This window comes from Mauremys mutica, chromosome 11 (assembly GCF_020497125.1).
Source record: "Mauremys mutica isolate MM-2020 ecotype Southern chromosome 11, ASM2049712v1, whole genome shotgun sequence".
Lineage (NCBI taxonomy): Eukaryota > Metazoa > Chordata > Testudines > Geoemydidae > Mauremys > Mauremys mutica.
Window position 1 is genome coordinate 63,106,981 of NC_059082.1, and position 26,875 is coordinate 63,133,855.

General features: G+C 43.6%; 1 protein-coding gene across 5 annotated transcripts in view; it reads right to left on the minus strand.

Moving 5' to 3' along the window:
• EMP2 (epithelial membrane protein 2) overlaps window positions 1–26,875 on the minus strand; it is a 37,004-nt gene that overhangs the window by 9,635 nt on the left and 494 nt on the right. Inside the window, exon 2 of one of the 5 annotated variants that reach the window (XM_044978968.1) lies at window positions 14,030–14,136. The exons of 1 other annotated variant lie outside the window; for it this stretch is intronic. In XM_044978968.1, the coding sequence (XP_044834903.1) occupies window positions 14,030–14,035 (6 nt within the window). In that variant the 5' untranslated portion in view covers window positions 14,036–14,136. Of the gene's footprint in view, window positions 1–1,141; window positions 1,374–1,393; window positions 1,420–14,029; window positions 14,137–26,875 lie in introns of those variants that run through there. 3 more of the 5 variants (XM_044978972.1, XM_044978970.1, XM_044978971.1) reach the window with 3 other exon arrangements.

Genomic DNA, 26,875 nt, shown 5'->3' on the forward strand with positions numbered 1-26,875 from the left:
ATTTCTCCATTTCCTTTACTATGGAGGGTTTTTTCAAATGATCAGATTCACATAACAGCCTTAATTTAATGGTTAGTCTATTTTTACAAACTTACCACAATCAAGTTGCTGTGTGTCTCAACCCCAGCCTTATCTGCTAGGCTCGTGAACTACATGTGCACTCAGCAATGCAGACAGTGAGTTTAACTAAATAAAAGACTACTTTGACAGCATTTTTAAAGAGCAATGGAGCTACTGGCATTCCCCTCTTCCAAAATACAACTACTCTGCAAAAGTTTAACAAAAAGCTAACAGCATATAGACATACTGTTTGAAAACTAGGTGTTCCAGACTATTGAGCTGAGTCTACTATGGAGTATCTTAAGAGGCATGAACCCAAAGTTTGTTTTTTTTTCTTTGAGAAAAGGAAGACTGATCATATAGTCTTTTTCATATATAGTTGGCATAATCCTACTGGAATATTGCAAAGTTAAATCTGGATTCTAAGTTAAAGGGAACTACTCTACTGCTTATGCATGTCTAATTACTCAGTTAAACTTTGCCTTTTCCACATCTAGCCTTGAGTGTGGAAATTTTCACCAACAAATCTATGTTATTATGACTGAAGACACTAGTCATGTTTGTTCCTATTAATGTCATCCAGACTTTTCTGTGAATGAAGAGTATAAATCTTGTGGGTATTTTTATAAAAGTGGTTTGAAACTATCTATATCACTAAGCTCCATACTGAATGGAAAGCACATTCCCTCCCTAGCTTAAGATTTCATTTGTTGGACAAATTGTGCCCAAACAAGAACTTAATCAGGTATCAACAAGTCAGTTGCCACACTAGGAGAGAAGCAAGTTGTATTACAGTATAAAAAGCAGTATGATGCAATTTTGAGTTCAATTCATATCTCCTATCCTACTGTACAAACTTACACAAACTAACCAGATTTGATCACATCAAAATCAGCCTTGTAAAATCAAGTTTTACTAGCCTAGGGAAAAAAAAAATCTTAACCAAGTTAACAGTTTTGATTTACTGATTTTCAACTATAGATTTAAACACTTTAGAAAGTTATAGATAAACATCCTCCTTATTTCACAGGATGGGTCATGAGGAACTAGACATTGTGTATTAAGTTAGTATTGCTAAGCTTAAGCTTTCAAAACACTCCAATCAGGTCCTCAAAAATAAATAAATAAATAACTCTTTAACAAACAATGATTTTATACCAATGAAATTTGGCTTGGAATCTCCTAATAACTTGAATCCAGGAGTCAGAGCTTGAAGAAAAATCACCACATGTAGATTAGCAACCCAGTAGAATCTAAGCTCCTTTGTGCTCTATCCACTGGCCAACAGCTCCCTTATGATGCAAATAATGAAACTACTAATGATTTTAGTCACCTGTCAAATTATTCAGCCTGGCCACACAGATGTTTACAAGACCCAGTGCTCAAAGAATCAGACATTTAAAAACGCTGCTGGTGTGGTACATTTAATTGATAGGAGAGTACAGCTGTCAAATTCAGCACCTGGGGGCATTAAGAATTTAACAATGGCCAAGCAGGGAGACCTCTCCTTGTGGCGGCTAGAAGATAACATGCAAAAGCCAATACCTGTTGTCAACTATCCAATTAAACACAGAAGTCAATGAAAAATGCAGCTTCTTCAGCAGTGACAAGCTTAACCTATTTTATAAATTAAATTTTTATTACATCAGAACTTCTACCTAAATGCAAGTAATTAACAAAGATTCAAATCTCCCAATTTGCTGTTTGGAAGCCAGCCAAGAAAGTCTGAAATCAGAACTGTACTAAAGAGCTTTCTCCAGGTTTGAGCTGGTAAAGGGGCACCAGGAAGTCTACAGCTTCATTAACTGAGATCATACCTCCAGGCTAATAAGGCCCAAACTTGGGATGGGATGCCATGCATGACAAAGGCCTACAATGAGGGGAATTTATTTTCCCTCTTGCAGAATGCTTGAAGTCTTTCATGCAATTAGCTTTCTAGACCTTCAGTTTTATGATTCTTAATTGCAGGTGTGATTGGTTAAGAATGTGCCAGGGTCAGCAAGTTTGGGTGGAATACAAATAATTTGTGGACTAACATGCCCTTCATAATGAAGCATACTGAGGCATGATTGACTAAATTAGAATATCTGTGTTTCAATAGAAGGCTGCCTGCCTTTTTAAGGTTTGAAAAAAACAACCCTTCCTCAACTTCCTTCTTCAAGAATGCCCCAGAATGCATTGCTGCAAACCAAGGAGACTGGTCCTTTAGGATAGTGGGGAAGAGAGGGAGATGCCTCAAGTGCTAGCCCAATACAGAAGCAGCAGTGGGAATAAACCTGCCACCCCATCATGTTTTAGCAGGGCAGAAACTCAGGAAGAGAATGAAGAGGTCTGTGTGGCCCAGACATTACTAGGAACAGCTTGCTCCCCTTTGCCTCAAGGCTGAGAAGAGCAGAGGTATCCCTGTCCTGAAAGTAACAGAAGCAGTTGGGATGTATGTGCTACCTACGTGCAATAGAACATGGGCACTGGCAGAAGCAGGCAGCTGGTTTCCCTTCTGAGGCCAGCCAGCAGTACAGGGAACACCCCAAGCAGCAGGCCACAACTCTCTCACACATCACTCAAGAGGCAGGTAGCTTCCTCTTCCTCTAGCCAACTGTCCTACCTCTAACCGGAGACAAGGCGGGTGAGGTAATATCTTTTATTGACCCAACTTCTATTGCTCCGACAGACAAGCTTTTGAACTACGCTGAGCTCTTCTTCAACACTGCAAACAGCTAGTTTAGCCTGGACAATGTCCCATTCTACGGCATTGGGATCATGAGTGAGGTATTTTTCCCTCCCACCTCCTCTGCAGGCAGCCTCCCTCTCATAGCAGTAGGCAGATTCAGCTCCCCTTCCCTGGCTGAGCTAGGGAAAAAGGAAGGATTGGACCTTCACTGAGAGAAGTTCTGAGGCAGTGTGGAATAGAGGAAAACAGTGAGGGTCAGGAAGGGATAGGACCTATGGACAGGGAATAGAAGATGGGATTCACTAGGGGCCTTCTGGAGGGATTTTGTGCCGTTTAAGCTAGCTTTCTCTGCTCAGCCCTTCACTCTGCCCAGTGAAGTCCAACATGGTTCATACACAGCCCTAAGGTGGCCTGTTTTCAGATACTTTTCCTGGAGATGCACCTCAGCTCAAACAAATGCAGAGGAGCTCTCCCCACCTTTGAGGAAAAGATCCTCTCAGCTTTGTGCACTTCTCCCATCAGCTCTTTCCATTTCTCTTCACTCAAAGGCAAGAGGCACAATACTCATCTCAAAAACATCCTCAGGGTATGTCTACACTGCAATGTAAGCCCAGAGTTAGCAGCATTCAAGTTAGCAGACCCTGGATTTGTTAACCCGGGGCTTGAGAGCTACACTAATTTGTAACCCCAGGTTAGGAACAGTTGAACTCAGGGTCCCAACCTATGGCTCCACGGTCCATATTGCTTTATATGCCCAGACTTCCTAGCATCCTCCCAAAATGTGGCTGCTCTAGCCTTTTACATGTGAGGCAGTGTGGGAAAACTTGACTGTCTAGAGGACAAAGAAAATTGGCTCATGGGATTGTGGAATACTTTGGGTAGATACCCAGAGCACAAATCCCACAAGGCTGTGTCTACACTGTAAAGCAATCGAGCTTGAACTCTGGGTCCCACCTTCACTCGGGCTTGGACCCTCCATGCCCAAGGGATCCTGGGACCCTGAATTAATGTGCTTTGTGTGTAGAAGGAATGGGGGGTTAGGCTTGAGCCTGAGTTTGAACCTTGGGCTTACACTGCAGTGTAGACATACCCACAGGTGGCCCATATCAGCTGACTCAACTGCAGGCTGGTGCAGAACACTGGATGGACCATTTTTCTCCAAGGAACTTTGTTGTAGTAAGCCATGCCTTGGCTATCCAAACCCCTCTGGACATAACTTACCTGATAAAAGTGCTTAGGTCAGAATGGTCATTTCACATGGAGTCAGGGCTGGCTCCAGGCCCCAGCACGCCAAGCGCGTGCTTGGGGCGGCATGCCGCGGGGGGCACTCTGCCGGTCGCCAGGAGGGCAGCAGGTGGCTCCGATGGACCTCCCGCAGGCGTGCCTGCGGAGGGTCTGCTGGTCCTGTGGCTCTGGTGGACCTCCCGCAGGCATGCCGGCGGATGCTCCACCGGAGCAGCGGGACCAGCGGACCCTCCGCAGGCACGTCTGCAGGAGGTCCACCAGAGCTGCAGGACCGGCGACCGCCAGAGCGCCCCCCGCGGCGTGCTGCCGTGCTTGGGGCGGCGAAATTGCTAGAGCCGCCCCTGCATGGAGTTGCCAAGTTGTGCTTAACATTACATGCTACGCTTCAAATTTTTGTGGCCGCAAGTAATATCAGCGTGAAGCTGCTGCATTTGGCATATCATTGTGCATGTGCACACTTGGCTTCTTGCATTGGTGCTGCATATATTCACCAAGTGTGCTCGTGAGCACCAGGTTTGTATAATTTTTGGTGGGGCCCATAACGGGTCCAAGCAGAGATGTCTTGTCCATAGGATGGACTGGGACAACCGCCCGGGGCCCTGTGCTTTGGGGGGCCCTATGCTTCAGGGAGATGCAGGGTCCAGAGCAGCCTGGGGGATTAGTGAGGGCCTGGCACTGGCAGCAGCCAGCGACCCGGCCCCAACCCACCCTGATGGCTCCTGGCATTGCTCAGCATTGGGGGTTTGGGGGAAGGGGTGGGGCAGAGCAGGAGCGGGCTGAGTTGCTTGCTGCTGCTAGCGCCAGGTCCCCTGCTAACTGCCCAGGCTTCCTTGGACCCTACATCCCCTGAAGCGTGGGGCCCCACAAAGCGCAGGTCCAGGGGCGGTTGCCCTGGTCCATCCTATGTACAGGACAGCTCTGAAAACATAAGCCCAAACATTTGTGGAGCTGGGCCCACATTTCTGAATAATACTGGCCCCACAAAGGCCCCACTACCTTTTCTAGTACAAGTACATTAACTCGCTGCCGATGGCATGTGCTCACGTTCAGTGCAGTACGCCATGGATAGGTAGTCTAGAGCATGACCCACCATCATCCAAACACTGTCTTTTGGCAATGAATGGTAGGACAGAAACAAGTTGTGCAGGGGTGATTGGGAGGAAGGGGTCAATTTCCCAGAATGCAACTGTCTCCATCTCATAATTTTCACCCCTTCTTTTAAAAATCCCATGAGCCCACATGGTCCTCCTCACTGTCTGCCATCTTGACAGAAGCATGGAGCCCGCACAGCTCTGCACTATTGTCATAAGCGTTGCAAGCACAGAATGCAAAATCCTCTGGAATTTGCAGAGCTGGAAGAAGAACTAAATCAGTGGAAATATGATTGCTGTGAGACATAGCGTGAAACAGGAGTGGTGGAAGCTCCCTAAATGTGGGGCTGTGGGCAGGCCCCTTCCCATGAGGCCCTGCCCCCTCACACTACCCCTTCCCCGAAAGTCCCACCCTCAGCTCACTCCTCTCTGCTCCCTCCTATCGCTCACCCTCATGGCCAGTAAAAACTGGGAGGTCATAACCTTCCCACTTTTAAAAGTGATGGGCCCCCTGTTCAGGGAGCTACAGTAATGCCATGTGATGTACTGTGCTCTTCCTGGCCCAGCTATTTGGGGCAAAGTTAGGATTCATGTGATGTGCATCTATTGGTGTACAACCTTGTCAATGGACCTATTAAACTTGTGGCACTTGCTATATATTTAGGATTATTCCACTGTTTGTCACTGATCCTATGAGTTGTCACACTGTGCAGTAACAAATAAGTGGGTGTGTTCAGTACAACTAGACATTCTGTAGCACATGTTGTGAACTAATCAAGATAAATTATTTTCCAAATAATAGAATTTTGAGTAACACAACCAATGCAAAGAAAAATCTGTGCAATTTAAAAGCAAGTAGATGAACAATTTAATAAATTAATGAAACAGAACTTAACAAGGGGAAAGAACATGCATGTCCATTTTACCGACACATACAGCAATTATGGCTTTCACAGCTCAGCCTATGTGATGCTGTGGCTGTCCTTAATGTCCCTTGGTGAGGGTAGGGGTGCAGCCCCTGAAGCCACATGGGATATTGAGGAAGCAGGAAGGTGCTGTAATGAAGTTCTCCATGAACTGCAAAGAGAGACGAGCCCGTGATTGATTGTTCAACCTATAGGTCCAGAAGAGTCTGCAGCATCCGTGTTAGCTGCCAGAGAAGCCCCATCATATCCTGGTCCATCTCTGTCTCCTTTCCTGCTGGGCATCCACTCTTTCCTTCTCCAAGCTGTCTGCAATATTCAACCTCCAGGCCCTTTGCGCAGTCTGATGTGGCACTGACTAATAGAATCTCTTTGAACATGTCATCCAGAGTCCTCTTCTTTCTCCTCATCTGGAACCCCTCAAGGCTGCAGTGGCAGCAGCTACAGATAAAACACACAGAGGTACCATTGTCAGTATAGTCACAACAGAAAGTGAAAGTTAAGATTCAGGCCTCCTTCCATGCTCCCCTAAAGCTTTAAACAAGACATGCTTATTGACACTTCTGCTTTGAAGTGCTTGAGTACAGCATCACTCACAACACCAGGCAGGGTGAATATGGCCTGCCAAGGGTGAGGGAAATGAGGAAGGAATTGCTCAGTTGCATGAAACTAAGTTTAGGGCAATGGCACTGAATACTGGCACTATTTCCCACAGGCAGTGGTGAGTTTAGCTGATATCTCCCCTGAAGGTGACACAGGTGGAGAGAGCACAGCTGCTGCTGGCATCTTAAAGCCACCTGGGCCCGTATGCTGCTAGCCTGTGTACTGTGACTGGTTTGGGAAAGTCTCCTAGGAAGAAATAAGGCTGCCACCCCTAGAAACCTACCCGAGAGGATTGCAGAGTACCCCCATCAAGATCTCTCAGGAGGATGCCAGGGACATGCCTGTGTATATATAGACAAAATGGTCTGCATCCCCCACCCCTGCCTAACTCTATAGGGAATGAAAAGCAGATAACGCTACTTCTCCTTGTACTGCTACCTTTTCTAGTACGAGTACATTAACGAAAGGTCAATAACTGGGTCCTGCTACGTTAGGGGCACCATAACTGTAGTAGGAAATACATTTACCCACTTACCTGAGAATCGTTCCCCAGGAGTGACTGGACTGTGGTGGTGTCTCAAACAGATCCTGGCACACGGCGTAGCTGGAGCCCATGGTTGCATGTCCTTCACCACCACCTCACTGTTCATGTCATAGGTCTGTGCCTGGATCCTCAGAGGTATCCACAGTGGTCTGTGGGGAGGTAGAGGAGTCTCTGCCAAGTATGGCATGCAGCTCTTTGTAAAGCACTGGATTGACTTCCCCAGTCTTCTGATATGCCCATTGTCATTCCTTCGCGGTCATGTGCCATTGCTGCTGATTCCTGTCACATCCCTTCTCCTGCATCCCCTGTGCAATTTGCCGGTAGATGTCCACATTTCTACAACTGGTCTGTAGCTTTGCCCACACAGCCTCGTCTCCCCACGGGATCCAATATTTCTTGTCTACTCCAATCCAGAGTGCGTCTGGAGCATATAGCTGGCATGGTCAGCTGCACACATCAATGAAGAGCTGCTACCTGTGCTCGGCAAGCTGAGCAATCAGGAAAAGGCATTTTAAAAGTTGCAGGGCTTAAAATGGGGCAGAGAGAGAGGGGACTTCTGGTCTCTTGTGAACTCCACTGCCCAGGGTCACAGTGTGATGAGAGCTGTCAGTGCCAGGCATTATGGGACAGCTGCTAGTGGACTGTTAAGATCAATATAGGTAATGCAGTGTCTACACTCACGCTGCGTCAGCCTCAGTACATCGACCACGGCTCAGTGCCGCTTCGGGAGGAGGTGTTACTGCATCTCTGTAACAGTGTGTTTACGTCAGTGGGAGACAAATTTAAGCACAGACACATGAACAATGAGGTGTATGGAGGGCAGCTTATGTGACCTAACTTTGTAGTGTAGACCAGGCATCAGCCTGTATTGCTTCTCTCATAACTCATCCTTCTCCATCCCTTTCACAGATACATGTCCATTTACCTACTGTGTGTCTGAGACAGACTAACTCTTAGCAAAACATGCTGGTTTGAAATTCAAAGGTGACAAAAAGGTTGAGAAAACAGGCTACATGCTCTTTATCTGACACCCTCCTATAGCAGCTACTTCTGCTTCGCTATCCTTCAAACCCCGTGACATGTAACATGCTGCCTTAAATTTGTATCATTTACATAAACAATGGCCAGTTTCCTTCCAGAAGCCACTTAAAGCTCAGGGGAAGCCGGGTCATTCATCACTGGATTTTGTCTCGAGTGATTTAGTTGTGTAGTTCTTAAACACTAGGAAGAGTTCAGATAAGAAAACTTCCATCCATCAATATTCAGACACTTCTCTATCTTAACTGTTTACTTGTCCAGATAGTACAGTAACCTATCCAGTTTTTTTTGTATCCTAGTTGTCCACTTTGTCTTGTAAACCACTACCAACACTTTTCCAAGAGTTCTCTTCAGGTTCACAATTGTACCCAGATCTTTCAGCAATAGATCAACCCCTATCTTTGTAGCTTTCCTAGCTACAGCATGGCATTTGGCACTGTATTCAATGTTGGCTCTCTCCTTGATATTTCAAAATGGAATACTGTGATGATAAACAACTTAGTGACATTGTACGGTGGAACAAATTAACTAGATTCTGCTTGTGATGGGGTGTATTAGGCCTGGAGGCCTATCAGTCCTACCACACCCATCCCAGGAAAGGGCAATAGAGGAGAGTCCTAAAAGACCAACCAGAAAGAGGCTGCAGGGAAGCAGCCAATCAGGGCCCAGCAAGCTTGTATAAAAGGAGCTGCAGGGCCAATCTGAGGTCAGTTGGTTGGTAGGGAACAGGGGATTAAGGAAAATTCTCCTGGCTGCTGGGACTTTAGAAAGATAAGGGTCATGGGGAAGTGGCCCAGGGAAATGTTGTTACTTCAAGGGATGTGGCTGCTACTTAGAGGGTCCCTGGATGTGGGCCTGGTTCTCCCCAACAGCAACTGGAGAAGTGGCTAAGATCTGAAAATGGGGATTGAAACAGACCCAGGGAAGGGACTGACTGTTGGACTCTGATACATCCAGGGAAGGGGGCTGAACTGAGACTCCCTCAGCTGGAGGGATGGGGGTTCATGAACTGAGTTCAAGAGGAGTGGCTCAGCTGGAGAGCTGGGGTCACTGAGGACTCAAGTGAAGGCAAAGAGTCTCCAGGGAGGAAGCCCTAGGGGCACTGCTCCACTCCTGAGCAGGAATCTTCTCAAGCTAGCCAGACCTCAACTGCGGGGTGCCGGGTTGGGCCCTGTGGGACTGTTGAAGGACTGAGACTGGGGAGGGCTACAGCACATTACTGAGGGCATTGAGATGGGCCCAGTTGGACTGTATGCCCTGGAAGGGGTTTGTTTAGTTTCACACAGGGACTGTGTGTGACTTGCCTGGAGGGTTGAGTCACAAAAGACCTGCCTGAAGAGCAGCAGCTGACAGGGGCACTATGAGTGGAGGAGACAAGAAAAAACTGCAGGCACACACACTCAACCTGAGGCTGCTTGCATGAGGTGAGTGCACCCTGTTACACTGCTATTTTGTAGATCCACCAAAATTAACATTACATTAAAATCCTAGTTTTCCTGTTCAAAGAGATGTTCAAAACCAAAATTTAGACACTGGTGCCTCAATGTGATATTTGGTTCTAGAAAGTTTCTCATCTTATCTTTTGGGGACTTGGAATGACCCCTGCCTCCTGTTACAGGAAGATTAGCAAGGAAACTGTCATTCAAGAGTTTCCTATGTTTAGGCTCTTGGTTGCAGGCAAGGTTGTCTGTACTGGTCAAAGGATGTTCCTGAGCAGAGTTACAATTTAATATTCTGTCATTTGGAAGAGTGCTTAATATACTCTCTCAGGTCAGGGGGTGTCATTGTTTGATTTAAGCCTGCACATGTTAATTTTAGATGGACACAACACAAATAGATAGACAGTTGTTGTTAAAATCCTACTGAACCTATCCAGATTTGTTGAGACAATAAGCTTTTATAGCTATACTCACATAAATTGCTGGACACAACACATGCTGAGAACAGAAGCTCGTTTATTATATTAACAGCAAAAAAAATTCTAATTAATACATGAAATTAGATAACCCTGTTTCATTCTGAAGATATGCTCAACTGCTACCTTAGCTTGCTACTGTAGTGAGGAATATTAAATGCAGCTTTCACTTCTCCTTGCTTTTACTAGCTTTTTCCATTCTACACCCTATTGGTAGACACTTATTATCACCACCTGATATGCTTTAAAGAAGTGGGTGTGCATCATTTGAGATATGCATAGATGTTAGTGCCTTCTATAAGGTGTCACAGCAACTCAATCACAGAGCTAGGAAGAGAACCCAGGATTCCCAACTGTTTTGTATTGTAACTAGCAGACAGTTTTTCAACAAACACATTATTGGAGAGGGGATAGCTTGCCTCTGCATGCCAGGTTAGCAGCAGTATAAGGATCAATACCAGTCCCTTCCTCTTACTAAGAAAATAAGGCAGCTCTAGCCTACTGATTTGTTTTGCATTATTTAAGTGGAAGATGATACAGGAAAAACTGAATTTTGCTTGATGTTTAGAATAGCAAGGAGAAGAGAGTTCATCTCTGCTAATGCAGGACTTCTCTGCAAAAGAATTACCGCTGCTTTTCAGTCTAGATGTCATCCCTGGTATAACTCTTTCCACTGAGAGACTTCTCCCATCTCCCTGTCAGGATGTTTCCTGATATTCAGCCTAAATTTCTCATCTTAATTCCATTACTCCTATTTGGAACCCCCTTTTAAGACCTATACAATTTTAACTCAATGATGTTTATCACTTAAGTTTTTTTTCTCCCTCTGTAACAACTGTTCCTCCCCCTTCATACGGCAAGTTGTTTTTTGTTTTTTTTTTAACTGAAGTTCAAAGCTTGGACATATCTACCTTGACTTCCTTCATTGAATAAAGCCCAAGTTCTGGAAGGCAACTTCAGCATCCCACCCTTTGCTTGTCAAACTCTTCCACTATTTGTATATTCTTCATTTTCTGTGACCACCAGAGCTTTACCAAGGAAAGATGTTCTAGTTATTTCATCCAGTGCTCACTGCATTTAGGTGACAGTAATTTTACCCTGCAACTTCAACTCCTGTCCTCTGCCCATTAATCACAAACTAGCTCTTCATATCATTTCCATCTGGGCTATGTACTTAGCAGAAAGCAAGACCACCCCCCGAGTGTTCAGAGTACACAGAATCCAAAATTCACAGATAAAGCATCTCTGTGCAGTCTTTTCAGAGCTTCAGATTCTAAACCCCAAGCAATTTGTTTAGACTCGTAAAATCCTAGAGTATTCCTACTCTAAGGCTGCAGGCAGATCATGTCCTTGCATCTCCAATTCAAGGTGATTATCCCAATTTCATAGGGACAATGAACAAGTTTGACTAACTGAGCAAATTAGGTGTAAGATGGGGAGAGGATCTTACCCTAACTTCTTGTTCAGCATCTGGTAAAGAACTTCCCACACATTTGAGATTTCTTAGAGTGCAGGAAGAAGAGCAAATGTCCATGAGTTAAAATTTGATTTCAAGCCTCAGCTGCATTTTCTACATCGTTAGTAGCACAAAACTGAATCAGGAGAAGCCTGTCCCATATTTAGAAACTCCAAGTAGTGTAAAGGCTACATGTTTTGAAGTTAGAAGAAAAAAAATGCATTGGCATGAGAGGTTTGTTACCTTGTGATGTATCACAAGATTCTTGACTTAATCACAAGAACTTATTTTACTCAGAATTTTTGTGCAACATCTCATGGTGTCTTGTGACATACGACAAAGTAACATAGAAACCAGTTCATGTTTTCATTGTACCTTTGTCCTTAAACTTGTATAAAATTCACCAGTTTATAAGAACAGACTGGAAACTTGCATTTTTTTAAAAATCTAGTATGCAGGACTTGTTTTCCATGTACAATGATCTTCAGTTAGAAAAGTAAAATAAGCTGGTTCAGTTAGTGGATTATTATTATTTTTTCAAACTAGCAAAAGCTTTCTCTGCACACTTGTCAACCTGCTGAGGCCTAAATGTGGAACAATGTGCAAGACAAAAAAAATTCAGGAAACTTAATACTGTTAGATTAATTCCTTTAGTGAAAACAAACTTCAGTTTCATTATTTGAAGCTATTTAACATTTGCAGGGTGCAATTTTGGGACTAAATTGAGTGTGTTCCTTGAGATGAGGGACAGATAAATAGGAGACTCTGGATGCTTTTCCATTTGGATAAATGTGTCAGCCTTTTAAAACAGGCTAGACTATTAAAATAAGCATCATAAAACCAAATAAATAGAAGTGCCTCTCAGATGTTCTTTGGGACACTGCCTAGCACATTCTGCAGTTATTTTCTCCTTCAAAGTATGCAACTACAACAGATTCCAGTCAGTGGAAAAAAAGGCCTACTATTTACTTAAGTTGTTCGTTAGCCAGCTGTGATGATTGAAAGTATTCTAGCAAGTATAAACTGTGGTTGGGCTTCTGTGATAAATGAAAGGGGTGGGGGACTCCCTTTTATGGACACCCACCCAGACAGTAGCTATAAAATCCCTCTTAGTAGCTGTTCTCTAATTGCTCTACCTGTAAAAGGTTAAAAAGTCTCACTGCGATGCATAGGTAAAAGGAAATGAGTGAGCACCTGGCAAAAAAGAGCCAATGGGAAGGCTAGAACTGAAAATTGAAAAGACTCCCCTTTTGTCTGTCTCTCACTCTCCTGGGGAGAGGCGGACAGGGCAGCAGCTATGTTGTAAGAAGCTTGAGCCAGGTATGAAAAAATCATCACTATCATACCTAGAAACTACCCATTTAAAACCCCAGATATGTAAATAGATCAGGAAATGTCTAGGAAGATGTGATTAGGTTTATCCCTTTTATTTCGTTGTGGCTTGTGGATTCCTCTGTGCTAACCCCAGGTGCTTTTGTTTTGCTTGTAACCTTTAAGCTGGACCTCAAGAAAGCTATTCTTGGTGCTTCATCCTTGTAGTTCCTCTTTTAAAATCTAGCAATAGCCTGAGTTCCCAGATATTTTTTTATTAATAAAATTTACCCTTTTTAAGAACAGAATTGGATTTTTGTGTCTTAAGAGGTTTGTGCGTATGTTTAATTAGCTGGTAGTAACAGATGACTTCCTTTTTTTTTTCCCTTTCTTTCTTTCTCAGCTCTTCCCTGGAGTGGTGGTGGGGGGGGGCATGAAAGGGCTTGAGGGTACCCCACAGGAAGGAATTCCCAAGTGCTCCTTCCTGGGCTCTCAAAGGGGTTTTTGCACTTGGGTGGTGGCAGCATCTACCAATCCAAGGTCAGAGAGAAGCTGTAACCTTGGGAATTTAATACAAGCCTGGAGTGGCCAGTATTAATTGTTAGAATCCTTGCGGGCCCCCACCTTCTGCACCTGAAGTGCCAGAGTGGGGAATCAGCCTTGACAGCTTCCATGATAACTTTGAATGAGCCAAGGATTGAAGTGTTAGTGGTTCTACTTTAACTAACCTTCAAGGGTATTAAAAATTTGACTGTGTAGTTATTTGTACTCATTAGTACTTGTAACACTGTAAATTAAATCACTAAATTCCTCCTAGTAATTCTGGAAGACTGAAATTCTGGTCCCATTCTCCCTCCTCTCTCCCTGGTACACTGGTGTGAATCCAGAATGCTAGATTTACACTGGAGTAACAGAAGCATTTGGCCCCTTGACCCATTTCTAAGTATTCCAGGAGCGGTCCTGTTAAAACATATTCCTGCCCCAAAGTTCGTATCTATTCTTTTCCTCAGTTATGCAACCCTTACCCATGAGTACCTTAATTTAACCCTGACTGGAATTATCTACATAAGGCAAAGCACATATGCCCTCAATGGCTCTGTCCTCCACTTAGTGGCAATAGGGTCCCACCTCCACTCAGTAATTGCAGCAAGGACTCCGTGCATCATACCTACCCTCATAGGCAGAATGTGTCTATTTGGGAGGATGGGTCGGTGGGCCCTGCTGCATTCTCCTCCTCCTGCCACACAGTCCTTCACTGGGGTGATGTTAGCCCTTTGGACTACACAGGTGGGTAGGGATAAAGGGGGTGGGAACAGAACAAAGAGGCAAGTTCTAGTTATATGTTTAACTATTGAATTAGGAAATTTACTTTAGGCAACTAGATTTTAACATGTTAGCCTCTGAATACTCTTCAAACTATTAGCCCTGAGGATATGTAAAGTTGTCAGGGAAATGAATACAATGTATCGATTACACATATAAAGACATTTCCAAGAGACTGCAAGCTGGACTCTGTACTTGTATCAATAGTTCTCTGGTCAAAGAAGTGAGCTACTATTGTTAGGTTTGTAGCAACCTGCTCATCACTTCTTTATAGAAAGTAAAGTTTCATGTTCTATAGAAGTTTTGCAATTAGCCTAATTTGACAAATTAAAAATGTCCTTACCAACTAATAAGAATGGCCATACTGGGTCAGACAAATGGTTCATCTAAGACAGGATCTTGTCTCTCACAGTAGCCAGTGCCAGATGCTTCAGAGGTAATGAACGGAAGAGGACAACTTTGAGTGATTCCTGCCTCTGTCACCAAGTCCCAGTTTCTGGCAGTCAGAGATTTTTGAGACACATGGAGCATGGGGACTTAAATTGGCTTAACTATGTGGCTTGGGTGTGGATTTTCCACACCTGAGTGATGTAGCTGGGTTGATCTAATTTTCTAGTGTAGCCCAGCCCTGTATAGCCCCCACTCTGCTGGACTTCTGGCTGCACATCTCCTACACTTACAAGGTTTTTTTTGGGTTGGGGGTGGTGGTGTTTTTGTCTTTTTGTGGGGAGGGGATGTGATGGGTCTCCCCCACTCCCATGCAAAGCCCGAGTAGGCAAAAAAAGCCAATTAATCCTGACCCAGGCTGCAGCTGGAAGAGAGTCAGGGCTGGTAAGATCTAACTGATGTTGAAGCCCCACTCAGCAGGGGAACCCTGAGCAGTATAAAACCAGGAAGTAAAGTACAAGAAAGGGAGTTCCTTCTTGCTGCTCCAATCATAGTCTCACTAGAGTAGTGGGAAGTTAATAACATATGAGGGAGGGTCACTTAGTCTCTCCTCCTTAGCCTGGAGAACTCCCTTGAGAAACTTCCCTGTTTGCTGCTCCTGTTTATGAGCCAATGTAACGCCCCCACTACTATAATCTTCCTTATGCCTACTAGGTTCCCAGAGAATTGAACTTACTGGAGGACTTGGGAACAGTGAATGGTTTTAAATGTGGTGCACATGCCAACCATATTTGGCACTAACTTTGTAACCCTGTGCATAAAACTGTCAAACACCCATGGAACCCTGTACCCTGACTGATTTGAAGTGATTCTGGTTTAGTGATTGCACTCCACACACCTGAAAGGGGGATCTGGATTTCATTCTTAGTCCCTTTCTCATTAAGCTGGGAGGGCTGAGGCAAGGGGAGAGGGTAGGCTGATAGTCTAAGGCAGCAGACTCAAAGGCTTTTCTTCTCCTGGTGTTCTGGCCTTGATATGGGTGTGTAGGCTCAATCCTTGCTTGTCTGGGTGCTCAGTGATAGGGGCCATGCAAGAAATTATCTAGGTGTAGTGAGAGCTTTTTACCACACAGTAGTGATCCCTTCAGCTTGTTAAACTACCCTGGGAGATACTGAATGCCATTTGTCTGCAGCTAGAAGTGTTGTGGCAATGACTGGACTATGATGATAGTGTGCTAAAACAGAGCTAAAGTGAGGGTGATTCTCAAGTAAGGTCTGTGCGGGAGATGAGTCTTGGAAGGAAGCATCTCCCCATGTGGTACTACATGGTATAAGCATGTAGGACAACTTATCCTATGCTCTATAAATCCAGGTCCTAAACTTATTACTGCTCTTGAATCTGGGAGTGCCACAGCAGTGGGCACTCTGTCCTTGAGAGTACCCAGCACCTCTGTTTTTACTAAGATTATGTCTATGCTTGGAGCAGATTCCCAGCTTTGCAGACCTACTCATGCTAGCTCTCATCAACCTAGCGCACTCAAAAACAGTAGTGCAGTAGCATGGGCAGTGGTGAATGGCAGCCCAGGCTAGCCACCCTGGGTACAACTCCACCTGGACCTAGTCAGGGCGTACTTGTGGCAACTAGCCCATGCTGCCGCTGCCCATGCTACTCCAGCTATGCTACTGTTTTTTAGTGAGCTAGCATGGGTATGTCTGTGCAAGCTGGGAATTACACCCCTAGCTCCAAGTGTAGATGGCCCCAGGAGTCCCACTTGCTCAGAGGCTTCAGTTGGAGCACTGTGTCCAGTTTTAGTCCTTTCTATACACTGGTGACCACTACCGAAGGTTTGTGTTTGGCCAGAAGACCGTGCTTATGCTCCTTACACAGAACAAACTAAAATCTCCCTCAGCAGTGAGTTGTCTGCAGATTTCTCTCTTTAAATCAGCCTGTAACTAGCTTTACTACAGGGCTACAAGTTTAACCTTTTCATTCAACCTGAGTTTCCTATCTTCAAACTAAGGTAGGTGTGAGGGGCCACGTAAGGTACTGGGAAGTCAGAGCTCAATTAGGTAGAGGTCAGAGGAAATCTAGGGAGGCTTCTTAACTGTTGGAGAAACAAGCTCTGATTTAGAGCTTTTTTTTTTTTTTTTTGGGTCAAGGAAATTGTGATGTATACAATGGCCCCCTGGGGCAGGACAGTCTCCACTTTTTTATGTTAAAATAAAGCACATCAGAAGTTTGAACTACTTAGTTGAACAGAATATTCTACTGCTCCAGAGAGCTTTCATTTAAAGGGACATATTGAAAACTTAGTCTTTCTTCCCACAGTATCTCAAGAGCCTCTTGACATTTGAATATTCTGCTTACGGTAGTGCCTGGAAGCCCTAGTCATGGACCTGGATCCCATAACTTTTTATCCTTTACCTCAGATGTTTCCTCAACTTCCTCAAATCACTTGCCTGTGATTTTTTTTTAAGTGTGCCAGTAGCATTCTGAGCCCCCCAATCAGAATCAGGGCCTTATTTGATCTTTATTGTCAAACAATATCTCATACAGGAAAGACCAATTCACTACAGGAAGATCTACACAAGGAAAATGAGCCAGGATACAACTCCAAATGGCTTATACATCTCAGGTGGGGGGAGGGATTGGCCTGCTAAACCCAGGGTTGTGAGTTCAATCCTTGAGGAGGCCACTTAGGGATCTGGGGCAAAAACTGGTCCTGCTAGTGAAGGTGGGGGGCTGGACTCAATGACCTTCCAGTTCTAGGAGATTGGTATATCTCCAATTATTTATTTTATTTACCTAATATCTGAAAAGGATCCTATGTTAGTCACTCCAAGTGCTAAGCTACCTTGAATCTAAGAATTTTACATTACTAAATATTAGTGTCTATCTGGCAAGGATATTAGGTAGGCAGCTTGAATCTCTATTACAGTTCATTATTTGTATGTATATTTGTAACAGTACATGCAAAGGAATGAAGCCCGAGGTCAGGAGACGTTAGTGGTGTTAGGCCTGTTCCGGCGAGGTGCTTGCCACCTTCAATTGCAGTGAGTATGGAACATGACTCTTCCCTATGCAAGGAGTCCCTTGTGACACATTAGAGTCCTGTCTTTAAAAAACCTCTCTAGCCTCTTCATCAGAGAATGTTGCTCAGCACAACCAATACTAGCACATGCTTCTTCCCTTTGGGTTCAAAACAGTCACATGCCTTTTTGAAGAAGCTAATGGGAGCTAGTCTTAATAGGGCATAGCATATGGCACAAGATCAGTTTGCGTGATTATTGCTCCAGATAATCATAGTTCAAGAGTTTCACAGTAGCATAAGAATTAGTGTATTGTACTGTAGTTCTCAGTTCCTTACGTGGCCTGACTGGCACTGGCAAAAGTTACAATCTTCTGCAAAACACTGGTGACTTTTGCACTTTTAAGAGTGCCTGTGGAATGAGTTGAACTATAATGCTTCGAGTCTGAAAAGGACACATCAGTCCTGAGAGAGATTCTAGACTATTTTGGTATGTACTGTGGTGCTTCCTGGGGGTTCCCAGGGTTGTGAGGCACCTTGCTACCACCTGCCCTTAGTGTGCAGAAGTCTTGTCTGTGCCTGCCAGGGGTCAGCTTCCCAACTCCATTGGCAGCACAAGTACTGCCCTGTAGGCCTATGCAGCCCCCCTGTAGCTTAAAGATAAGCACAATCTAATCCCTGGAGTGTCTGACCCCTCTGAGAGTGTCCAGTGGAAGTATTTGCATATTTGCTGCTATTAGGGTGACCAGATAGAAACTGTGAAAAATCAGAACACAGGGTGGGGGGTAATAGGAGCCCACATATAAAAAAGCCCCAAATATCGGGACTGCCCCTATAAAATCAGGACATCTGGTCACCCTAGCTGCTACTGAAGCAGCATTACACTCCAGCTTGCAGTTTCACCTCAGATCACTGCTCCACATAATGCAGAGTACTTACATATGTTTATAGTGAAAACAAGTAAGTTTGTTTTAGAAAGTGTAGAGATTCAAGTAATCGTAAGTAGAAGTATCAAATGGTTACATATGAAATGAAACATCCATTCGAGAACCTAGACTGATTTAACTAGATACTTTTTGTGTCTTACAGAACATTGCTCCCCCAAAGTCCTTCCAGTGTGTTACAGCCAGGCTTGGCGGTGACCCTCTATTCATAAGACAAACACGCTATTAGCTTGTCTCCTTTGTGAAGGATCCAGGGTGTACCTCAGCATACCTCAAACATACTCCCAACAATCCATTGTCTTTACTCATACACCTCCTGCAGTTTTTCTTTCCCCCTGTAAATTTCCTCTTCAAGATTTCACAATCTCTTGATTAGCATTTGGCTCAGTATGCCAACAGGCATTGACTGTCAGACATACAATGTCCAGTACGTGCTACCGGACAGAGAGAGAGAGAAGCATCCTGTCTGAGACATGTCGCCTCCTGGTTACCTGCCTTAACACAATTTTCAGTACAGGCAGTCCTCGACTTTACAACATTTCTTAATTGACACCCTGATTCAAATTAACAACAATTGGTTTTGACTTTGACACTCGGTCCCTCAGTGGAGTGGTTTGTGGTTCCAAGTTAAGAGGTTTTGACTTACAATGCAATTTTCAGGAACCAATTGTGTCGTAAGTCTGGGGACTACCTGTACAGACAACTCCTTTTAAAATATTATCCATATTCACATTTTGCAGTGATTATGATGAATAGTGGGCTACTGGCTCCTGTAAAATTCTATACACCCTCTGTGCCCTCTGCCAGTTGGCACAAAGGGGTTCTTGGGTCACACATACATTGAAATCTCTTCATGATCAAATTGAGCAAAACTGATGTTTTAACTGTAATGAGGTCCAAAATCACTGCTACTACTAAAAAAAGATTTATTCAGTGCACAAACAACCTATCTTGCAAGGACAGAACAAGTTCTACTAGGCACTTTAGTTCCATGGCAGGTCAGTCAGGTTATTCCAGCAGTTTACCCCCACATGCTTTAAAATCCTTCTCTTGTATCCCAGTGACCCACAGGCCTCTAAATTCCTTCCTATCTTTGGAAGAAATCACATATGTTATTCCTACTCCTTTGATCTACAGTCCCACTGATTACTATAAAGAGCAAACAAAGTATCTTAGAAATTCAATTTTGAACTATATAGGAGGGTGATCAATATGACTGGTGGTACCTAAAACTGATCACTAACCCAAAACAACCATCTCAAAGAAATTGTAGAATGTCTTAGATGTATATTTTTGGGGAGGGGTCTTCTCCATTTTTAAATATTCCCTTCCACATCTTGCACTTTGGTCACATAAAGAAATATGTGGGACTCTTTGGAGTCTTCTGGCATAGTTGTCTTTCTAACAATGAGGAGCAAGAGACTTGAGGCCAGTTTTTACTGAAGTTGGAGCAGGGAAATTGGGGAGTACCTGTAACTCCCCAAAAGCTCCAGAAAAGCCTTCTGAGTGCCAGTTCATGAAGGGAGTGAAGGAATCCATGCATGTCCTGGCCCCACTCCTTCCCAGTCAGAGCTTAGCCACTTTTTTCGGTGTGACTGGCTCCTCTTTCAGAATCTCCCCAGTGCAAAGTGTCAGACTTTGTTCTGTCAGGCCCTCCAGCAGCATCTATGCTGACAGAAATCTGGAGTCAATCTGGCCCAGTGATCTCTCCAAAATACTACTGAAAAGGCTGACCAAACTACTTTTTTTTTGCCCTAATTCTAGACATATTAGTATATTTGTAAGAGTACAGCTCAACAAGTGGCCTCTACTGAAAACAGACTGCTGTTTATTCAAACTCTTATTCCAGATGCACTAGAACAGCTAGTGTCACTTATGAGGTTCCCCCTAATTAGCCAAAAACAAAGGCAGAAGTCTCTTCCCAAATTAAGAAAATGCATTTAATTCAGTAGAAGAGAAACAGATATTGTTTCAACTTTGGCCAATGATATATAATAATGATAGCTATCTAATGCTTTATGCTCATGGTAATAAAAATTTCAAACTGTTTTGATTTTGGCTATGATCAGACACTAATTCTGTAGATAATTTTGCTTTCAGCTAATGTAAAGTTTACAGCTAAACTGCTAAGAACAAGGGTGATAAATACATCTACTACCTGCAAAATAATCGGCCATAAACTGAAGATAGCAGATTCTTCAACTGCTAATATTTCATTCCATAATGATCCTGTCAGGGCCATGAGTTACCACAGCATATGATTTGAATTAAAATTCAGTTGAGAACAAGCAGTTTTATTCTTAGTGATTATTTCTCTCATCTTGATTTTGAACTGGTGCAATTGATAGTGAAACTTGTGGCTGTCATGAGGACTGTTAATTGATTAAATTAGGATGATACTGAATAAACTAGCCCACTTCCTTCACTACCTCCTCCCTGTATAACTGGGCACACTGTGTGTCAGCCAAGATGCAACTGTTCAGATAGCACTTTGCTTTCCCTACTACTAGGTGGGACTACCTTTTTCATCCTACAGACTACAGTTCTGGATATATGCCTATCTCTTGTCTGTGGCAGGACACAGCAATACCACTGTACCTCAGCTCAGCCTGCTGGATTTATTTTACTAGACAATATGTTGATATATTCACTTCAAACATAATAAAAAGGTTTTCACTTAAGTTCAGTAGGACTTTTTCATGGGATAGACTTGTTGACTCTATCCATAATGTTGAATCATGGATCTCTTAACTTTGTTCCTAGCCCACGATAGAGAGATCCCTATTACAGCTGTCAGGCACTCTGGAAGCTTCCCCACGTACAGATTCAGTGCTCCTCATTGGTGAGCTGCAATAGTATTACATTTTTCAGTCTTGGACGTAGCTAGTTAAACTTGTGTGCCCTGTTACATAGCACCTAGGCACCCTAGTCATGGAGTAGGACCCCATCGTACTAGAACCTCCACAGGAGCCGGGTTTTCTCCCATTCCGACTCTTTTCTTTGACCAATACAGCTACAAATACAGTATTGTGTTCATTTAAAAACATGCATTTTTCCATCACTTGAATTACCAAAATGCAGCCACAAACTATGCAGGAATGAAATTACTTCATCAGTGGGAATTCCTTATTGTGATGGCTTAAATTTTCCTCTTTTCCTCCAAAGACATTAATCTGATTCTACTGCAAAGTGCTGCATTTCCTTCCATTTTTTTTAAAGTTTAGTGGTCTTACAGTATTTTTGAAGCAAGGCAGTACAGGACACAGTAGCAACTAGAAAGACAGGTCCCATGCCAAATAACCATATTTCATATCTTCTAACCCCAAAGTAACATCAGCTGCCAGTCTGTGCCACCACCTTTTCAATTAGATGGTGTCATGAAGATTACCAGTGAATTTAAAGCTGATATTTAAACACCGCTTTTAACAAGGTACTGGGTGCTATTTGAGGCACAAATGAAGACTTGATGCCAGCCTCAGTGTAAGTAACAAAAACAATTTATCCAAGCTGACCAAATAGAGGTCCTCAGTGGACACTGCAGTCTCCATTTTTAAGTGGATATGGAAACAGCACTGTTAGCTGTGGTGGATTGAAGTCTAGCAGAAGTGTTTCTTAAGGAGGGATTTGTTCGTTCTGGAACCTATGCGTGCCTCCAGGGGCGGCTCCAGGCACCTGCGCTCCAAGCGGGTGCCTGGGGCGGCAAGCCGCGGGGGGCGCTCTGCCGGTCGCCGCTAGGGCAACAGGCAGGGTGCCTTCGGCAGCTTGCCTGTGGAGGGTCCACTGGTCCCGCGGCTTCAGCGGACCTTCCGTGCTTGGGGCAGCAAAATGTCTGGAGCTGCCCCTGCGTGCCCCATCGCTCTAGTGTCTGAGCACCTTCTGTATCCTAACAGATGTGAGGGCAGACTCATGCCAGCTCTACACAGTAGGGACAACAAACAAGAGTATGGAAGCATGAGGGGATGGCTACAGAAGAAGCTGTGAAGCAGGAGCCCCTGACACAGCAAGGGGGAGTAAAAAGTGCAGTAAGTAAAGCTGATGTAGGCATATGCCTACTTGTCAGTCTTTGGGGGGGGGGCACCTTTCAATTAATGGAGCCAGCTGTGGTTTCAACAGTAGCAGTGATCTGACCAGAAGACGAGGAAGAGTTTAACTGCAGAGTTTTGGTCTCCTGGCATTATCCAATTGCCCTCAATGGTGAGCCATCAGTGTCTGTAGAACCACAGCCTCTTTCAAGGTTTTTCTGACAGCATAACTACATTACCAAAGTGTGAATCAATACTGCTTTATTGCCTATAACAAGTCTCTCCTAGGCCTGCAGAGGAAGGATGTCACTAGCAGTGTTCTCTCTACCAGCATTCTGCTGTTTCTGACTGAAATAATACTATCAGCCAGTGTTGCATTTCAAATGCTACAGACACATGACCTAGAAACTAATCATCCTCTAAGTGTACGTATGGCATTCTGATGCTTCACCTGGAGTATTTTAGGGGTTATTGTTCAGTTAGCACAGTGGCTTTCAACCTATGGTCTGTGGCCTCTGGGCTTCTGCAGACTATGCCTAAGATTTCCAAAAGGGTCCATGCTGACATTTGAAATTTTTTAGGGGTCTGCAAATGAAAAAAAGTTGAAAACCACTGAGTTAGCACAATAGTTCATAAGCACAACTTGGCATGCAGCCAGCATTGTGCAGTCATGAATGGTGATTTCTCCTTCAATAATTTGATATTCCAAACAGCAACACTAGAATTAAGTGCACAAAGTGATGTAAAAGGCATCAGCAACTCTTCATTCCAAGTTCTTCTCTAGTCCCAAATTTTTACCTTCCCCTGCACAAGGATGTCAGTTTCTGGATAACTTTATAAAAGTGAATGTTTATGGGGATTTAAGATGTATCTGAAAGATGCGTATTGCTTCTATTCCCATTTTGACTGGTGGAGAAACCTACAATTGTTGCATTCCTTTGGCATTTCATTTGGCATGAAAACATTGCCATTAAAAATGCAATCACAAAACAAGTCCCAAGATAGTACACTAGTATCTGGTTTGCTCCTCCACTCAGACTCATGGATCTACTACACTGTACATGTTTATGCCACATTCCATCTCTGAAGACATGTCATGTCATGGCCCAAGATAGAAAAAGGAAGACATTGTGGACTAACTGCAGTGCCTGCCTGGACGCCAGAACCTCTGATGCCAAAGCTGGAGGTCAGGCTGTTCCAGAAGATGCATTACAAATATTTTGTTTGGCAAACAAACAGATCATTCATTAGGCAGATGATCAGTCCTGTTCTGTATAGCTGCCCTACTAATGTGGGCTGATGAGCCTGAAAGTGAGTATAATCAGGGCCACCCGGGGGGTGGGGGGTGAGGGGGCTCAAGTGGAGCAATTTGCCCTGGGCCCCATAGGGGCCCCCATGAGAATATAGTATTGCAACTTTTTTTTAATGGAAGGGCCCCCTAAAATTGCTTTGCCTTAGGGCTGCCCAGAGGATTCAGGGGGCCTAAGTATAATACACTGGTTTTCATTGTTGATCGAGATTGAAAATAAGGTTGTGGATTTTTAGTCCCATTTAGGAAGATCTGGCATGTATTTTTACAGCCATTCCACAGGAGTATCTGGTATCCTCTGAAGTAATAGTCATATCTACCTCATCAGATGCTTCAGAGAACCCAGGCTGCAAATAAACAGAATGCTCAGACATCTACAAAATGCAGGAGGAGCTTCTTTCAAACCTGCATTCATGTAATATTTAAGAGATGCACAATCAAATTTTTGAGGGAAGTTTCTATACACTCTGTTAACAAGCAGTTACTGTCAACTGCATATTAATGAATTCATCAACTTCAACACCTGGAAAGATACTGGAACCAATTATTAAACAATCAATCTGTAAGCACCTAGAGGATAATAAGGTGATAAGAAAAAGCCAGCATACATTTATCAAGAATAAATCATACCAAACCAACCTAGTTTCCTTCTTGACAGGATTGCTGGCCTAGGGGATGCAGCAGAGGTGACGTCTTAATTATTAGTAAGGCTTTTGATAATCCCATATGCCATCCTCATAAGCCAGCAAGGGAAATGAAGTCTAGAATGAAGTTACTATAAGGTGGGTGCACAACTGCTTGAAAGACCGTACTCAAATAGTAGCTATCAATGGTTTTCTGTTAAACTGAGAGGGGTGTATCTAGTGGGGTCCCTCCGGGGGTTAGTACTGGGTCTGGTACTAATCAAAATTTTAATTAATGACTTGGACAATGGAGTGGAGAATATGCTTCTAAAAATTGCAGATGACACCAAGGTGGGAGGGGTTGCAAGAACTTTGGAGCACAGGATTAGAATCAAAACAACTTTGACAAATTGGATAAGTGGGTCTGAATTCAACAAGATGAAATTCGAGAGACAAGTGCAAAGAAAGACAAAGCAAATTCATAGCTATAAAATGGGGAATAACTGGCAAGGTGGTAGGACTGCTGGAAAGGATCTCCAGGTAATGGTGGATCACAAATTGAATATGAGCCAACAATATGATACAATTGTGTGAAAGACTAATCTCTTTCTGGGGTGTATTGTATGTAAGACACAGTAGATAGTTGTTCTTTACTCTGCACTATGTAGACAAATTAGAGAGTCTGGAGGATAGCAACGAAAAATAAGATTTTTCTAAATCTGACTTATGAGGAAAGGTTAAAAAAACTGCACATGTTTAGGCGTGAGACATCTCAAGAGACTTGATAAGTCCTCAAATATGTTAAGGAGTGTTATAAAGAGGCCAGTGATCAGTTCTCTACATCCACTGAAAGCAGGAGAAGTAGTAATGGGGTTAATTTGCAGCAAGGGAGATTTAGGTTAGATATTAGGAGAAACTTTTTAACTCTAAAGGTTATAAAGACTAGAATAGTCTTCCAAGGAAGGTTGTCAAATCCCCATCTTTGTAGGCTTTTAAGAACAGGTTGGATAAATATGTGTCAAGGATGGTCAAGGCCAGTAGCTCTCAACCTTTCCAGACTACTGGACCCCTTTCAGGGGTCTGATCTGCCTGGAGTACCCCCAAGTCTCACTTCACTTAAAAACTATTTGCTTACAAAATCAGACATAAAAATACAAAAGTGACTCAGCACAGTACTACAGAAAAATGGCTTTTTCATTTTTACCATATAATTATAAAATCAATTGGAATATAAATATTCTACTTACACTTCAGTGTATACTGTATAGTATATAGAGCAGTATAAACAATTATAAACCAACTCCAGGACATAGCCCCAAAGATCAGAGCTGCCAGACCTCAACACTCTGCCAATGACACTATGCAGAAACTGGAGTCCCCCAGATGGACCTGATTTTTCTGACTGGCCATCAAGAAACGTTCACTGTTTTACTGGGAGTGGTGAGCACTGTATGTGTAGTGTGTGCAGTCTGGTTTGGGTGATTGTTAATAAAGAGAGGTTATGTAGTTTTTACTGAATTCACTAGTGCTTTTTATATAGTATATTGTAAAACTAGGCAAATATCTAGATGAGGTGATGTACCCCCTGGAAGACCTCTGTGTTCCCCTAGGGGTACGCATACCCCTGGTTGAGAACCACTGGTCTAGGTTTACTTGGTCCTGCCTCAGTGCAAGTGAAAATGTCTTGTTGGCAGCATGAACAGAGAGTTATTAGCTTTCTGAGTGTTACCTGGCTGAACTGGGGAGGGCTGTGGAACATTCTGAGCAGATATCTCCAAACAAGACAACCTCTAAAATTTAGTACGGAGGGTTATAAGCAACATAAATTACTAAAGGCCCTGTGCCTGGATCTGACAATTAGTCCCTCTGAAGGAGAGAGGACAGGACATCTGGAAAGAGGCACCAGCATGCAGCTGTAGGAAGGCAGATGGCTTTTAAAAACTATAGTCTAGTTCAAGAGGAAAAAACATTTAACACCAGCAAGACTTTCATAAGCCAAAAATCTGTACTGAATTACGTTTAAATATTTTGTGCTTCCACTAGGGGGGGCACAGTAGTCAAGATCAGCCCGAGGTCTTGCTGGAGTATAGCAAACCCTGCAGTGAATCACATACAAAGAGACTATCCCAGAAAAAGTTTACAATTGTATTGTCCAGGCTTTAAGTTACTTGCAATAAAGTGAATTTCAAGTTTCTCCTGCCCTCCCTCTCCTCCCCCAAGTGCCTCCTGGATTTTGATAGGCTGAGCCATATCTTCCGATGAAGACTCTCTCAATTTTTTTTTTTAAGTCTAAAATTTCAAAAGCAAGAGAGTTTGACAGAGAAATTAAAAGCTTTCCGAAGTGCTGTCCCATTCTTCGGGGAAGTGAATAGTTTTCAAGCC